At 38.8% G+C, this 17,609-nt stretch overlaps 1 protein-coding gene and 2 pseudogenes across 1 annotated transcript; 2 read left to right on the forward strand and 1 right to left on the reverse strand.

The window, feature by feature from the left end:
- The first annotated feature begins 2,558 nt into the window (after positions 1–2,558).
- Positions 2,559–5,394, forward strand: LOC145218947 (uncharacterized; annotated as a pseudogene).
- A 1,531-nt stretch (positions 5,395–6,925) lies between these two features.
- Positions 6,926–9,639, reverse strand: LOC145218984 (uncharacterized). The gene has a single exon (XM_080086403.1). The coding sequence runs from the start codon at positions 8,036–8,038 to the stop codon at positions 7,223–7,225; it is 816 nt and encodes a 271-aa protein (XP_079942529.1). The 5' UTR covers positions 8,039–9,639; the 3' UTR covers positions 6,926–7,222.
- Positions 9,640–10,857: 1,218 nt separating this feature from the next.
- On the forward strand, positions 10,858–14,378 carry LOC145219003 (uncharacterized; annotated as a pseudogene).
- Positions 14,379–17,609: the final 3,231 nt, after the last annotated feature.

Here is a 17,609-nt window from a genome sequence, read left to right on the forward strand (position 1 = left end):
TGCACCTAGTTATATAAACGTGCACCAAGCGATACAACTAGGTGCACCTAGTTGTATAAACGTGCACCAAGCGATATAAAGGTGCACCAAGCGATACAAAGGTGCCACCTAGTTGTATAAACGTGCACCAAGCGATACAACTAGGTGCACCTAGTTGTATAAACGTGCACCAAGCGATATAAAGGTGCACCTAGTTGTATAAACGTGCACCAAGCGATATAAAGTTGCACCTAGTTATATAAACGTGCACCAAGCGATACAACTAGGTGCACCTAGTTGTATAAACGTGCACCAAGCGATATAAAGGTGCACCTAGTTGTATAAACGTGCACCAAGCGATATAAAGGTGCACCTAGTTGTATAAACGTGCACCAAGCGATATAAAGGTGCACCAAGCGATATAAAGGTGCACCAAGCGATATAAAGTAGCACCAAGCGATATAAAGGTGCACCAAGCGATATAAAGGTGCACCAAGCGATATAAAGTAGCACCAAGCGATATAAAGGTGCACCAAGCGATATAAAGGTGCACCAAGCGATATAAAGGTGCACCAAGCGATACAAAGGTGCACCTAGTTGTATAAACGTGCACCAAGCGATATAAAGGTGCACCTAGTTGTATAAACGTGAACCAAGCGATATAGAGGTGCACCTAGTTGTATAAACGTGCACCAAGCGATATAAAGGTGCACCTAGTTGTATAATCGTGCACCAAGCGATATAAAGGTGCACCTAGTTGTATAAACGTGCACCAAGCGATATAAAGGTGCACCTAGTTGTATAAACGTGCACCAAGCGATATAAAGGTGCACCTAGTTGTATAAACGTGCACCAAGCGATATAAAGGTGCACCAAGCGATCCAAGCGATCCTGTATGTTTTAGATGCACCCGAAATGCAAGAATATTTTTTTCTAACGTTTTGGCTATTCCAACATTTTTCTCAAGATCACCACAACCTGTTACCATTTTAAAAAAACATATGGATGCCAAAATTCCACGTCCATCTGCTACAAGGTGGAACTTCAATATTCGGACCATAATCAGAGTTTATGAAAACTTGTCACCTTTGAAAAAATGCCTCACTGAAATTCAGGCAACATCAAATGCAGACCAAACAACTGCAGAAGCAACAGGCATTTTAAAATACTTGACTGACGATAATTTCAAGTTTTGGTTGGGGCTGTTTTATCAGATTATGCCCCATGTCGAAATTATTTACTATCAAATGCAATCTCGAGATATTGAAGCTTTTAAGGTCAGTGAATATATAACAAATTTTAAGTGTGCTATTTCTAAAATAAGAAATTTAAAGTACTGTTAAAACCCTTTAAGGACACTAAAGGCAGAAGCTAAGGAAGTATGTGACTGTATATGTTTGATATTACGGACAGATACTCTTCCACTGAACACATAGTAGCTGCTAGATTGTTTGACCGGAAACTTATCCCTTCATTGACACAGAAAAGCTGGCAACTGAACTAAATGTGTTCTACTGTAGATCTGATATTCATGAATATTGCAAATTACTCGAGCTATTGAAATTTATCATGGAAAATAATCTAGATGATATATTGAGTGAAATTACAAAACTGATAAAAATCCTTTTGACAATCCCCATGACTACTTCACAGGCTGAACGATGCTTTTCAACACTAAAGAGAATAAAACTTTTCTAAGAAACACAATGAATTCAGAAAGACTCCAAAACAGTTTCTTAGTAGTCATTTAGATATCAAGTAGAAAGTTATTGATCATTTTGCCCAAATTAAAACCAGAAGGATGGATTTTATTTTTAAATAACTAGATCTTGCTACAACTATATGCTTTTATTCGGGTTTGAAAGAAAGCAAAGTTTAAAAGTATGCTTTAAATGTAAGTAGGAATGTTGTAAATTTTAGGATGAGGAGTTTTGTCCTGTAGATAAGTTCTTTATTTGAGCTTAAGAAACTGAAACAAAATACTTGATGTACAAACATTAGAACAAAGTGAAGTTGCTTTAACTAACATTAGCAGATAGAAACAAAATGTAGTTGTTAAATTTTTATTTAATACGCATTTTTGCTTGAACGCCTGAGTGTGGTTAACCAATAAGCATTTTTGCTTGAACGCCTTATCGGTGTGGTTAACCAAGAAGTCTGCTGCAGTCTTGGACGCTCCAAAGGTGTGGTTAACCAAAATCCTAGGCTTGTAATAAGGCCTAAAGGCTTGAACGCTCAACAGGTGTGGTTGTACTACAAACTCCCAGTTTCATAGGGCTACTGGCGAGGCGTCTGGGTTAACAAAAATGCCAACGACCACAAATGAGAGCCTCATGGGTGTGGTTGGAATTCTCATATTATTTCATTAGCAATTGCAAAAAAAGTTAACTATTCCTGCCCTAAACTGTCATCAACTACCATGTAGTTTTGTGCTAATAAGTGTTAATTCTTCGGCATGAACCTAAACGTATAACACCATAAGCAATTTCCAAAACTTGTATTTCTTTTTTCTGCGAAACACAAAACAGGTCAATAACAAAAATACATTTGTAATAGGGTGCATGTACTATGCATACTGTCACAAATTTATTTACATTGTGTGTGTGCCTTTGAGCAAATGGCAGTGCGTGGTTACGGCAGAAGTGGCTGATGGCAGCGTGCCTGTGACTGCCCGCGTCTTTCCCGAGGCACACGTTGTGTTTTGCGCATTGCAGTTCTTTTTTTGACTTGTTTTGGTTGCGCAAGTCATTCTATTTTGGAGACGGTACGGTGTGGACCTGTGCGCTGTTTTAATAAAGAAACAATTGGCTTTGAAACTGACTGACAGCTTCTAGGTATCAGTCGAAGAGTTCAAAAGGTTATTCTTTACAAATAATCGCGCATAAGGAAGTACACTAAACGCGACATCTGGGGGCTCGTCCGGGATAACCTTACTACGAATCTTTTCTATACCGACAGACGAAGAATGTCAACAGTTCAAGCTTTGAGTGAAACTGGGAAGGCAATGGGACTTTCAGGGGAAGCATTGGTCAAGTGGGTCAATGACCAGCAGTTACGTGATCGCGACGAACGCAAAGAGAGGCGTGAAAACGAACGTGAAGCAAGAAGACTCGAAGAGATAAAAATTAATGAAGCGCGCAAGCTTGAAGAACTTAAAATTAATGAAACACGCAAGCTTGAAGAACGGCGAATGGCCGAGGCGAAAATTGAGCGTGAACATAGAATGGAGCTTAAGAAAATGGATTTACAACTTGCGGAGTTAAAGGGTGCTAAGGAGGTCGCAACAACAAGTCATGCCAAGGTGCCGAAACTGCCACCGTTTGTGGATGGTCAAGATGAGCTCGATAGTTACATTCTCAGGTACGAAAGATTTGCTTCTAGTAACAAATGGGACAGGAACGACTGGGCAACCTCTCTCAGTGCGCTTCTTACAGGTAGAGCGCTGGAAGTTTATTCGAGATTATCTGACGCTGACGCAGTCAACTACGATGTTCTCAAGAAAGCACTTTTAGACAGATACGGTCTAACCGAGGACGGTTACAGGTCTAAATTCCGTGGTACTAAACCAAAGTCAGACGAAAATTCGACACAGTTTATAGTTCGTTTACAGAACTATTTGCAAAAATGGGTTGAAATGTCTGGTGTTTCTACGGAATGGAAAGAAGTGCGCAATTTATTTGTAAAAGAACAGTTTACTAAGTCGTGCTCTAACGAACTTTCCATATATTTGCATGAACAAGCGCCCAAGGCATTAGACGCGTTGGCTACTGTGGCAGACCAGTTTCTTTTCGCGCATGACAAGAACTTGGCCGATAACTGCAATACATGTTCGGTGACGAACGATGGTCAAGGTACTTTTGACATAAACACGCAGTGTTTTAACTGCATGGAGCACGGGCACAGGGCGAAGTTTTGCCCCAAACTTAAAGAGGAATCACGCTCACCGCGCACTTGTTTTATTTGTGATAAAGCGGGACATGTGGCAAAGGACTGTAAATCCCGGTTTGTTGCTTCAAGGACAATTAAGCTGAGTGGAAGTGCCGGTACGACGTCTTTTACAAAGAAAATATGTCGATTGACTAGTGACTATTCCCAGCCTAAATACGTGGATAAAAATAAGAGGCCAAACTCGCAAAAGTTTCCTCTGCGAAAAGGGTTGATTGGCGATCAAGCTGTAAACGTACTTCGTGATACAGGCTGCACCGGGGTTATCGTCAGAAAAGAGTTTGTTGAAGATTGTCAACTAAACGGCCAAAAAGGCATTGTTACGCTTTTAGATTCGAGGACAATCGAAGCGGAAGTGGCAAGAATATCTGTGGATTCGCCATACTTTAAAGGAGAAGTAGAGGCGCTGTGTTTGCCAAATACCTTGTATGATTTAATTATTGGAAATGTTCCAGGCTCCAGAAGTCCTGATAATCCATATCAAATGTGGGAGGTGGGTTGCGCTGTTAAGACGCGAGCACAGTCTGTTCAGAAAAAAAGAAATGCTTTGGCGATTCAAAACAGTGGAGAATGGTCCATTATGGATAAAGAAGGTTTCGAAGCCGCTCAAAAGGCTGATGTTTCCATCAAATCTCTGTGGAGCATGAACAAAGAGCGGGTCAAAGGCGAGCAAATTACCTGTTTCAAAACTGACAACGGGTTGTTGTATCGAGAATTCCGACATCCGAAAGTTAACAGAGGAAAGTGTGTTTACCAGCTTGTTGCGCCAGTCAAGCTGCGCCGTAAAATAATGGAAACAGCACATGAGTCTATAACGGGTGGTCACATGGGCACTAAAAAGACTTTTGATACTATTCTTTGGAGTTTTTACTGGCCAGGAATTATTGGCGACGTCAAGCGATTTTGTAAGTCTTGTGACATATGCCAGAGAGCTGTTTACAAAGAAACTGTTTCGCGGGTACCATTAGAAAAGTCAAAGTCTGGAAGACTTGATGAAGGTGATCAAGTACTTGTGTTGTTGCCAACAGACAATAATAAGTTATTAATGCAATGGAAGGGGCCGTTTGCAGTACAAAAGAAAATTGGATTAAGTGATTATGTTCTGGATGTGGGTGGAAAAAACAAAATCTGTCATATCAATTTGCTCAAAAAGTACATCGCAAGAGATGGCCATACCCGCGACATGTCAAAGGAGGCTTCTGCTTGTTTTTCAACGATTTCTGCCCATCTATGTGTAGCTAAGGAAACCGTAGAGGACGTAATGCACGCTAAACGTCTCACATATTCTGAGAAAGACGAGGCGGTTGCACTGGTCAAACAGTATACCAATGTATTTAACGATATACCAGGGGGAACGGATTTCGGTCATCACCGAGTAACACTAACGGACAATCGACCTGTTCAATTAATGCCGTACACAATACCGTACAAAGTGCGGGAAAGATTGAAGGACATCGATGAGATACTTAGATTGGGTATTCGTAGATCAAACTCGGCTAAAGGTTCGAATAATGTTGGTGCTTATTTTATGAGCAGATAGGAATGGTGGGCACATGTAAAATGTTGTCATCGGTTTGTCTTTTGATTTCATTAATGTTTCTTGACATGTTTTTTTGACCTGATGTGTTGTTGTGAAAATTTGTTTACGTAATGGAAAATCAAGAAGATTTCTCTTGGTTGGGGGTTATGTCACAAATTTATTTACATTGTGTGTGTGCCTTTGAGCAAATGGCAGTGCGTGGTTACGGCATAAGTGGCTGATGGCAGCGTGCCTGTGACTGCCCGCGTCTTTCCCGGGGCACACGTTGTGTTTTGCGCATTGCAGTTCTTTTTTTGACTTGTTTTGGTTGCGCAAGTCATTCTATTTTGGAGACGGTACGGTGTGGACCTGTGCGCTGTTTTAATAAAGAAACAATTGGCTTTGAAACTGACTGACAGCTTCTAGGTATCAGTCGAAGAGTTCAAAAGGTTATTCTTTACAAATAATCGCGCATAAGGAAGTACACTAAACGCGACACATACTTACAAATCTTTTTACTGTTCAGCATTCTACAAAAACACAATAGTGTCATTAGTGGTACCTTTACAACATTAAATTAAATTAGACATCACCACAAACTTACATTTTCATTTTCTGCATTCTATAAAAAAACACAATAGTGTTATTAGTGGTACCATTACCACATTAAATTAGACATCACCACAAACATTTTCATTAATTTGTTCGAAGTTCTGCAAAAAACGATAGTGTCACATTAGCTGCAAGTTACTGTACAGTTTAATGTAAGCCCGGTAAGTTTAATAAAGTGTCATTCAAGCGTGACGAAGGAAAACGTAATAAAAAAACACGCACTAGTTTCCTCGTTATAGGGTTCTTTGCTATGCCTGACAGGTGCAAAACCTTCCAGCAAGTTTTGTGCAAACATAAGTACCATATGTTCTGTTGCCTATATTTACTGTGACACCACAGAAATCTTTTCGTTTGTGGAGAAAAAAGAAATAAATAAAAACATAGTGAAATCAAGATGTGTCCCCTCCAGGAAAGGGGACCCATAAAAGGTCGCTAATGCACAGGATAAAGATTTTGACTGGTCGTAACAACTATTTTTAACTTCGCACAAGGTTGTAAATACGTGTAAAGTTTAAAATCCGATGAGAGCGGTAGTTTTTTTTCTCCCATATTTAAAAATATAATTGGTGGGGCCTTAATACCTTCAGGTACCTTGCACAAAAGATACTTTGATCCCGGAAAAAATAATAAAATTGCAAATTTTGTTTTTCCGTCGGTAACGAACGGAAAGCACAGCGTCAAGCTTGGAACTAGGTAGGCTTTTGCGCTAAATTAAGCCTTCTTTTAAGCTGTCTAAAAGATATTCTGCCACCTGGCGACAATTTCGCAAATTAGGCAACTTTCAAGCGACTTTCCCCTATTATCTCAAACGTCGACTGGGGTTTGAAATACAATTCCCAAATCAATGTCATGAGTTTCATGATCAGTTAGCTTGTTTATTTTCGTCAGTGGATTCGTCAACAGTCCTCATTAATTTGGTAAAGAAAGGCGAAATCGTAAATAAGGACTCACTACAAAATCAATGCGCTTTACAGAATTCAATTTGTGGGTGTGTCAAAAGCGCACTTGAATTTTAATGTGGAGTCGTCGATTGCGTTTGGTTATTTACCTAACACTGCACACTTTTTAACTTTTCTTGTAACTTTTCCTTTATTTCCTTGTAACTTCGTTACTTTTCCTTTTTTATTTAGTATGAATCAACGTGTGTTTTTTCAGTTGTTCGCCACGTTAAAATGTCTTTTCACAAGTGTCACATCGATGAGTTTTCTCATTTGTGTGCGTCAACATGTGTCTTTTCACACTTCCATTAAGACCAAATCTTTTGCCACAAGCATTACATTGATGTGGTTTCTCTTTAATGTGAGTCAACATGTGTCTTTTTAATACTGCCATTCGGCTAAATTTTTGTTCGCAAACATTGCATGGATAAAGTTTCTGAACAGTGTGAGTTATCATGTGTGATTTCAAATGTACGCTTTGGCGAAATCTTTTGTTACAAACATAACATTGATGAGGTTTCTCGTTAGTGTGAATCCTCATGTGCATTTTTACGCCTACTCTTTGTCTAAAACTTTTGTTACAAATGTTGCATCGATAAAGTTTATCACCAGTGTGAATCAATATGTGTGCATTCAAATTTCCAACGTTACCAAATCGTTTTTCACAAACTTCACATCGATGTGGTTTCTCTCCAGTGTGAACCAGCATGTGTGTTTTCAAATATCCAGCCCGACAAAACCTTTTTTCGCACACATCACATCGATGTGGTTTATCACCAGTGTGAAGCAATCTGTGTGCATTCAAATTTCCAACTTCACCAAACTGTTTTTCACAAACTTCGCATCGATGTGGTTTCTCTCCAGTGTGAACCAGCATGTGTCTTTTTAAATGTCCAAGTTGAATAAACCTCTTTTCACACACAACGCAGTGATGTGGTTTTTCTCCAGTGTGATTCATCATGTGTAGTTTCAAATATCCAACTCGACTATACCCTTTGTCACAAACAGCGCATCGGTGTGGTTTCTTTCCAGTGTGATTCATCATGTGACGTTTAAAAGGTAAATTTACGACTGAAGTATTTTCCACATCAGCCGCATTGATAAGGTTGTTCCTTTTAAAGGTAAGATAAACAAATACTTAGATCTTGTTAAGTCCGAATCGTCTTTCTTTGCATCCAACTAATCAACTATTAAATAAAATTGTCAATTCAATCAGGATGTCGTTGGCTCCGAGAAAACTTAAATAACATTTTATAAAAGCGACAACACAAATCTGAGCTGACAACGGAAGAAACAAGCGTCCAGTTTAAAACACAACTACACGCAAAAAAATTTCTTGATACATATTTGCAATTTAAGTTCCATTATGAATCAATTAAACTAGCAAGTAAAGCGTTGAGCACGTTTCTAATCTCGTCAATTTCAGTCGACATTCTTATAAAATATGCACTTGAGTAAGCTTGTTGCTCTCATCGGTCTCATAAAGGGATTCATAAACGCAAATGACTTTGTCTTGTCGATTAGCGTGTAGCTGATTCATATGTGCAAAACATAACCTTTACAGTAAATTCGAAATCTGTAGTCCAATTCCTGTCCGGACAGTCTTCTCATTTTTTTTTGTCGTGCGGACAGTGGGAATTGTTAGGATTCTTATTAAAGGAGTGATAGTTCTGCACAGACCATCAAACATTCTTTGCTAACTTTTCCTCTCATAAAAGCTTATGTTTTTAGATACTTTTGGGATATCACAAAGCTAGTGTTGGTTGCAGCATCCTAATACTTTTGTATCTGAGCTAGCAAACTTCTGATATCTGCACCTTTTCTTTATTAAACCAAATTTATATTTCGTCTTATAATGTCAACTACTCCTTTAATGTGCAGATAACTAAATACTCCGCCGCTTTACCTCCAAATTCAGTAAAAATTGTGCATTACTTAATCTTTCAGCGAAAATTTTGCATTCAGCATCTACCTTTCGTTTTTTTTTTCGCCATCAGCAAACATTGCTCAGGACTAAAAGTCTGATATGCTGTAAAACTTACTTCAGCCACGAAAGTTGTGGCATGTAACATACAATTACCACTGCTTTTTCCTTTTGAAACGGTCGCGTTACTGGTGAATAGCCAGCTACAACTCGTTGAACACTGTTATGTGTTTAACAAACTTCCACATGCCGCTTGGATAAGTTTGACAGACGCACTATGTCCACAAAGCATGACCCTAGTCGTTTCCGTCATGCGAGTACTGACGAAGCAACCGGTTTTCCTTTTTTCCTAAGCTCATGACAAATGTTCGCACACAACTAATCCATGGCGATAAGATAAAAAAACTAACCTGCTGTGATAACGTTTTTTTAGGTGATCTAGTTTGGTAAACACTCCCTTGTCTACTTCACACAGTAAAATCTGACACTCGACGAGCTGTAGGACTGCCCTTTTTTCTTTCGGTTACAGGTCAGTGCACTCGTGTTTACTAATGCGTTATCAAGGTAAATTTACGACTGAAGTATCCGGTTTTCCTTTTTTCCTAAGCTCATGACAAATGTTCGCACATAACTAATCCATGGCGATAAGATAAAAAAAACTAACCTGCTGTGATAACGTTTTTTTTAGGTGATCTAGTTTGGTAAACACTCCCTTGTCTACTTCACACAGTGAAACCTGACACGAGCTGTAGGACTGCCCTTTTTTCTTTCGGTTACAGGTCAGTGCACTCGTGTTTACTAATGCGTTATCGAATGGCTACACAAGGTTTTCTTCGTATTATAGGCCGAGCACAGTGAATTATAGCATTCCAAAGGTATTTCATGTTTTGTTTGGGCGCTAGATTGGGGTTACCATATTGACAACCCTGACAACTTTATTTCAGTTGCGTTAACCTTTTTTGCGATCCGAACACTTCTATTACGGAATAAATTTAGAATATTTGAAAGTCATACGGACGGGCGACACTAGAAAATGTTAGATACGATATTCCGATCCTTGTCAATTAACTTTCTGCGTAGACTTCTGTTTAGTTGACTATATTAGAATAAGCTCAATACACTCCCTACCCATGAAACTGTAAGCACGTATTTCTGGAGGCGCCAATATTTGCCACTCTAAGAGCCATTTGGACCAATTTCACATAGTAAAAAACACTGGGAGCCACAAAGACCTTTTTTAATTTAAAACAAAATGCCACTGTAAAAACGTTTTAATGTCTCACGCCATGTCTGTTGTTAGTTAGTTCCTTGGCAAACCATTTTCGTCAGCACTGAAAGCAAAGTAAACTTTCCACGTAGCAATGAATGTGTATCGGACCTTGGACTTTTCATGCAAAACATATCGGACTTTGGACTTTTTAATTCGTGAAATTGTCGTGTCATATTGTCCCGGTCAAACTCGGTCAAACCTCACCTTTTTTCTACACAAAAGCTTGACCGGCTTTTAAACCTGTTTTCTAATCACCACGCTGGTCATATACTGGCTTAAGGCTATTGTTGTATCGCTTTTAACGTGTTAACAGTAACCCACGTATTACTTGGCCTCCAGCCATGTTATACATGACGTTTTTAAATCAACCAAAAGAATAATTACGGTTTAGAACTTAGTTAACCTTCTCGGCGTACGTTTTTACAACTTCGCTTGCATAACAACATTTGACCTGATCGCTATATAAACCGCGTCAATTTAGATTTAAGATCAGTGCATAAGTGACTATAGAAGTGACTAGGTTTTGCATTCGAATCGATATCTGACTGTTGATTCGGGGCGCGTTATGATATTTGTGTTGCGTGTTTAGCCGCAATTGGCGCTTTCGTGGCATGCTTTATTGAAATATAATGTGGGAACGTTAATTTAGTTTTGCGTCTTTTTAGCTTTAGTTAAGCAGCATTAGTTTGTTTATACAAGGAGTCAGATATACGGCAGTGTTGTTTATTGTCTACCCACTGGGTCAGTACAAATTTGGTGAGCCCGACGTGATGAAATTGATTGTCGCGCATTTAACCTTCTGATAAAATCGCTGTTAAGAACGCCTAAATTAATGATGCAGAAAATTGCTAGTTTCGTTCCCGTTTCTGTAAGCGCTGCGACGCATTGTTATAATACGCCTGTCCAGTCTGCATGGACGTCACCAACGGTATTGTATTACTCTGAGACTGAGCTCCGCTCAAATTATTCTGTCAAGTTTTCAGATAGAAACCAGGCAGCATCGCCGTTTTTGCCACGTAGCCAGGCACCGTGTGATGCACAGTATTTTACACCTCGCTATCAAATTAATTCTGCGCCTTTTGAAGTTGGTGAACTTAATTTACCTCCAATGTGGACGGATACGGTAAAATTTTGGTTTACAACGGTGGAAAACATTTTCCAAAGCCACCAGGTAACGTCCGACGCTGAGAAATTCTGTTTAATTGTCTCTGTGTTGAACCAGGCACAAGCGCAAAAGGTCAGCCACGTCATTTTAGGTGCTGTTGGTGGTTGTCTTTCGTATGACGATCTAAAACAGGCTCTGATAAAGGCTTTTTGCGTTAACCCTGTTGCTAAGGTAAATGAGTCGCTTCCCGATGTTACGTTGGAAAGTAAGCGCCCTGGTGTCTCTGTTGATAGTTTGGTTCCTCAGGACGATAACCAAGATCTAGAACCGGTCGCCGAAAAGTTGTTGAACCAGTCGTTTTTGGCGCCTGATTACGGTTTGTCCATTGATGCATTGGCTGACAACGCGTATGAAATCGCATCGTTTAGCGAACCAACGAACTTTCAGTCTATCAAAGTGACCGAAAAGGACACAATTGTCGCCGGCAATAAAAGTGTCATTGTCGACGCGTGCCGATTTCAACAACTCGTCAGACGAACTGCCGGATTGTTTAGATCCGTGGGCGATCTAAGAATCGGATAGCAGGTGAGTATAATTATTGATTGACTATTGTTTACGGACGAATTTGATTCCCTCACTACGATATTGCCTACTTCCCTTACTTTTAATCTCTACCTTGCGATTCCTAATCTTAAAATGCAGCAACTGTACATGTCATGACTATAATTTTTACTGGGAAATGTCACCTTTATGTTTGATACGGTCTAATAATAATCTACTTGTGTACTTAATTAGAAATCCTCGTCTCTCTCGTACGTGGTTGCGGTAATTGGGGCCGCATGCGCCTAAGGCAGCAATTATTTCATTTTTACTACTTCTCACTACATGTCTGACCCAATAGGTTGTAAGTCCTTGCACCTTAGGGATTGACTGCTTCTCGCCATAGACAAACAAGCGAAAGTTGGTCATTAGGGCATAGAAAGTTTGCAGACCGTTATCATTCATAGATAAGCATGTTCTTGTTTGGTTTATTACTAATACTCTTACATGGCAGTTTGTTTGCTCTAAATAGTTAGCGTCGCAATGTTGCAGATTTAATGTTTTGTTTTTTTGAGTGTAGTTTTACAGAAAGATCAATGCTACATGAGGTTCAGACGACTTCTACCGATACTGACGACGACTTGTCAAGCAGTAAGTACATTATCGTCTTTATATGCCAAATCACATTGGCCTCGCTCATGCCAATATAACCAAAAGCGTCTGATAGAAACCTCGTAGATTGTCCGTTCTAACAACTATATTGATATAAAAAGAAAACGATCATAACATTCGTTCTAAGTACCTAATAGGTTGACCCTGTATAAAAATAATTTTAGATTTGACATGACTATAAGTGAAACCAAAACGATAAATATGAAATTGTGTTTAATCAATTAAACGTGCCAAGGAAAAATGCAGGAGAATGCTACAGTAATAAAGCGGAAAGATGTAAAAGCAAATGCAAATGGCCTTGACACTATAGCGCCGCCGCGCGCACGCGTTCATCGAACGCCAAGCCACTGGTTCATATTGAACTTTATACTTCAATGAGCTTCGCTCAAAGCAGCACTGCTGCTCAGTCGTTAGGCCAAATACCGCCTATAAAGCAATTGCAACTCAAACGAGATTGATTGCCTAAAAACCTTTACCTTGCCTCGACGGCAGCGCGAAAATATAATAATCTATTACAGATTGGCCTGTCGGGTCGAAATGGCGAGAGTAATGCTACAAAAAGCGACTTACCAACTCACAACCGCAGATTGCTGAAGCACTGCAAAACCCTTACAAGTGGGAGGCTGCAAAGCCAAATTTCACATGTAAAATCAAGTCGCCAGCATAGCTACGCGTCAAACCGTAAAAAAACTTGAAAAGTACGGCAGCTCGTTTAATTTCTTACAATAATTCGAAACAGAAACACTTGTCAAATGTCAAAACTATTTTTATTTGTATATCACAAACCTACATAGTACTTAGAATTTGCGCCATATTAATCGTACTGTATATATACTTAATTATCATTATATCCCTTGGAAAAAATGCCCTTATATAATCATTGGTGTGAAAATTTGCCGCGCGAAATGTTAAGTTTAGATTACAGACGTTCGAAAAACAACGTACGAATTCAACTGTTCGAATCCCACCGAACCAACTGTTCGAAAATCAACAATCAACATTCTATCACAACTCCATTCGTGCATGATCTCGTTCGAAAATATAAGCAACTTCGTCGACGGGAGTTCATCAATAACTACGAACAAGTTATCACCACACAGCGTGATATCCATCAAGCAAGAATATCAAATGGACAAAAAATTTCGGCACAATCAACATTTGACTTTGAAGCACGAAGCGTCAAATCGGAAACAATAAACGGACAACAAACTAATTTGGAAAACATCATCCAGGAAAATCTCTTCCGGAAAACATTTCACGGGACGGAGAGTGATGTATCGGACCTTGGACTTTTCATGCAAAACATATCGGACTTTGGACTTTTAGTGAATTATAGCATTCCAAAGGTATTTCATGTTTTGTTTGGGCGCTAGATTAGGGTTACCATATTGACAACCCTGACAACTTTATTTCAGTTGCGTTAACCTTTTATGCGATCCGAAAAATTCTATTACGGAATAAATTTAGAATATTCGAAAGTCATACGGACGGGCGACACTAGAAAATGTTAGATACGATATTCCGATCCTTGTCAATTAACTTTCTGCGTAGACTTCTGTTTAGTTGACTATATTAGAATAAGCTCAACACACTCCTTACCCATGAAACTGTAAGCACGTATTTCTGGAGGCGCCAATATTTGCCACTCTAAGAGCCATTTGGACCAATTTCACATAGTAAAAAACACTGGGAGCCACAAAGACCTTTTTTTAATTTAAAACAAAATGCCACTGTAAAAACGTTTTAATGTCTCACGCCATGTCTGTTGTTAGTTAGTTCCTTGGCAAACCATTTTCGTCAGCACTGAAAGCAAAGTAAACTTTCCACGTAGCAATGAATGTGTATCGGACCTTGGACTTTTCATGCAAAACATATCGGACTTTGGACTTTTTAATTCAAAACATTTTAATTCGTGAAATTGTCGTGTCATATTGTCCCGGTCAAACTCGGTCAAACCTCACCTTTTTTCTACACAAAAGCTTGACCGGCTTTTAAACCTGTTTTCTAATCACCACGCTGGTCATATACTGGCTTAAGGCTATTGTTGTATCGCTTTTAACGTGTTAACAGTAACCCACGTATTACTTGGCCTCCAGCCATGTTATACATGACGTTTTTAAAATCAACCAAAAGAATAATTACGGTTTAGAACTTAGTTAACCTTCTCGGCGTACGTTTTTACAACTTCGCTTGCATAACAACATTTGACCTGATCGCTATATAAACCGCGTCAATTTAGATTTAAGATCAGTGCATAAGTGACTATAGAAGTGACTAGGTTTTGCATTCGAATCGATATCTGACTGTTGATTCGGGGCGCGTTATGATATTTGTGTTGCGTGTTTAGCCGCAATTGGCGCTTTCGTGGCATGCTTTATTGAAATATAATGTGGGAACGTTAATTTAGTTTTGCGTTTTTTTAGGTTTAGTTAAGCAGCATTAGTTTGTTTATACAAGGAGTCAGATATACGGCAGTGTTGTTTATTGTCTACCCACTGGGTCAGTACAAATGCTATGTTTTCGTCAGACGCGGATTTTTATTCGGTATTTCACGTGTATTGTTAGACAACCAATAACAAACAGGTATTCTTACGCGCGCACTTGTCAGTTTGAACCATTGCGAAATACTTAATGTTTGCTGAGTCAAGAAGTTTTGTTGTCGGACAATAGTTGCGAAATTCAGTCAGAAATTCGAGAAAAGAACACCATGTGACAAAAAGCAGAAATTTGTAAAGTTTTGTTTAATATTGTAAAAGAAATTAGGTTTAAGCTACAAGTTTTTTAAACGCTCGAGCTTATGAAAACTGCACTGCATCAAACCTACAGTTCGTATTTTCCGTCCTTTTACCAGCTTGCAAATTTGTGCCCGTTTTTCGTTGTAGTCTATATTAGTGGTTTGTGAAACACGTACTCTTCGTAATTGGAGTCCAGTGCAAATAAGATAACCTGATTAAGTCATGCATGTCGTTGGTTAATTTTCAAATCTGTTTTTTGTTTCAGAGTTGTAAGCCGGGCTGAAATTTTAGCCCTAATTCAAGCCCGAACTCGGCCGTGATAAACCTATGTTTAGTCTTATAAATATCAGCTAGTAGATGAGTCTCATTTATTCCACACGATAGCCATAAAGACGCACGTGAGTTCTATTGTGTTATATCTCGAGTTGCCTATCCTAAAGTAAAGAACAGCGCCACAGCATTTTATATGGTAGAAATATATTTAGCAAAATACCAGTTTAGGCATAGGCGCCGAGTGGGCGGTGGCGAGGCCACCTTCCTCTTTTTGGACACGGTGGCAGCGTGAATTTGCGCGTGAAAAAATCAAATACCGTGATGAAAAACAAAAACAACCAAAACATAAGTGTTCAAAATGTTGGGAAAAGCATTTTTACTGTTTCTAAACACTTTTACGTACCATTTAGTTTCCACTGTGAAGAGTAAAATTGTTACACAATTTGTTTTCAACGACTGACTTAATCATGCCAGTTGCAACCGGTGAGGCCACCACAGAAAGGTTTGACAAAAACTTAAAATAACCTTTTTTTATAAGCAACCTTGCTGTAACAATTACATAGTAACTTAACTTTTAAAACTGTGGGGCAAGTTCCTGCTCCCTGGCACTCGTACCAGCAAAGGCACGCACGGTGATTATATACACGCGTGTGCATTTTCCCGCACTGCCTAATATTGAAAAATCTATGATATTGTTTATTGATCAATTAAAAAAACAGAACAAATAAAAACACAATATAAAACGAAACAAAAAAGTTAAAAACAACTATACAATGTAAAAGCAATAAACATAAATGAAGATAAAAGAAAACGAAGCTACATGAAACAAAAAACAAAACACGGCAACAAATGAAAATATTTACATCGATTATGCGACCAATCACTCAATAATAGCTTTTGTGACATAACAAAGCGATTCATAAGTAAAATAGTGCGAAACTCTATAAGCCGAAAATGTATATTTTAAAAAATGCTAACGGTTAGGGTTGGGGTAGGGTATTAGCACTTAAAATTCAATGAAACTAACCCAAAAAATTAGTTACTAATGTAAAAAAATTATGTAAATATTTCCCAACCCAACCCATTTATAGCCGCTAAATAAATAATTCAGGTCTTTGGAACGAATTCGTGGCAATCAAACCTTTGTTTGCAAAACGACTTTTTGTTTATTTAGACCAGGGGTCACCCAACTTTTTTCACTGCGGGCCGGATGAGATTAAAAATGATTCGCGCGGGCCGCATAGTTTACATGTTCTTGCGCCGTCTTTCCAAACTTAGCCCGCTAAGCGATTTTTATAGGGGCATCAAGATATGGTGGTCTTTCTGCAATCCCATTTAAAATTCGGTTATGCGACTATTAAACTGTATATTTCGTCACAAGTAACAAAAGAAGAGGCAATTAATTGCTCACAATTAACACTTGTAGTCTCCAATCCTGGGCGTTGAATCCTATGAAATTACGTCTACATGTGGCGACAGGAAAACTTTCGTAAGGAGTAGATTACTTTTTGAATGTTACAAATGATCAATGCGATTTGGCAAACCAAAAAATGTGGTCGCGGGCCGGATGTATCTAAAAGTCTTTCAAATAAGATCAAAAATGTTGTTTGCGCACAATCGTAATGTTTTCTGTCTTGTCTGTGATGTCACAAACTGTCTTTGGATTATTGTTATGCGTAATTTTGCATAATAAGCTAAAATTCTAAAAATAAACGTTCGTTTTTCCTGAAATACAAATTCAGGCTTAAGGACCGCGAGTCCTCCATTTATTAGCAAAAGAACCATCGTTTTGAAAAAATAATGAAAAAGATTGAAAACTACTGGTTTAGAGGATTTCTGTTTCGCTTTTGTTGACGATCTTCTCATTGCAAAGTCTTTCTGATTACGGTCTTCCAAACAATGATACCGAAAAGATTGTAAGACGGTATACGACCTCTTAAGGATCGCGGAGCTGCTGTGAAAAACTTTCCTTTGCCAGACACAGTTTCAGAACTAGCGTACCTCTGTTTACTTAGCAACTTGTGTCAAGATATATGTGTTTCCTGCTGTGCGCCTGTTTGTGTTATTTAGTGTCCCGGCAGTTTTTCCTTGTGTGTA

Source organism: Phallusia mammillata, chromosome 3 (assembly GCF_965637545.1).
Source record: "Phallusia mammillata chromosome 3, kaPhaMamm4.hap1.1, whole genome shotgun sequence".
Lineage (NCBI taxonomy): Eukaryota > Metazoa > Chordata > Ascidiacea > Phlebobranchia > Ascidiidae > Phallusia > Phallusia mammillata.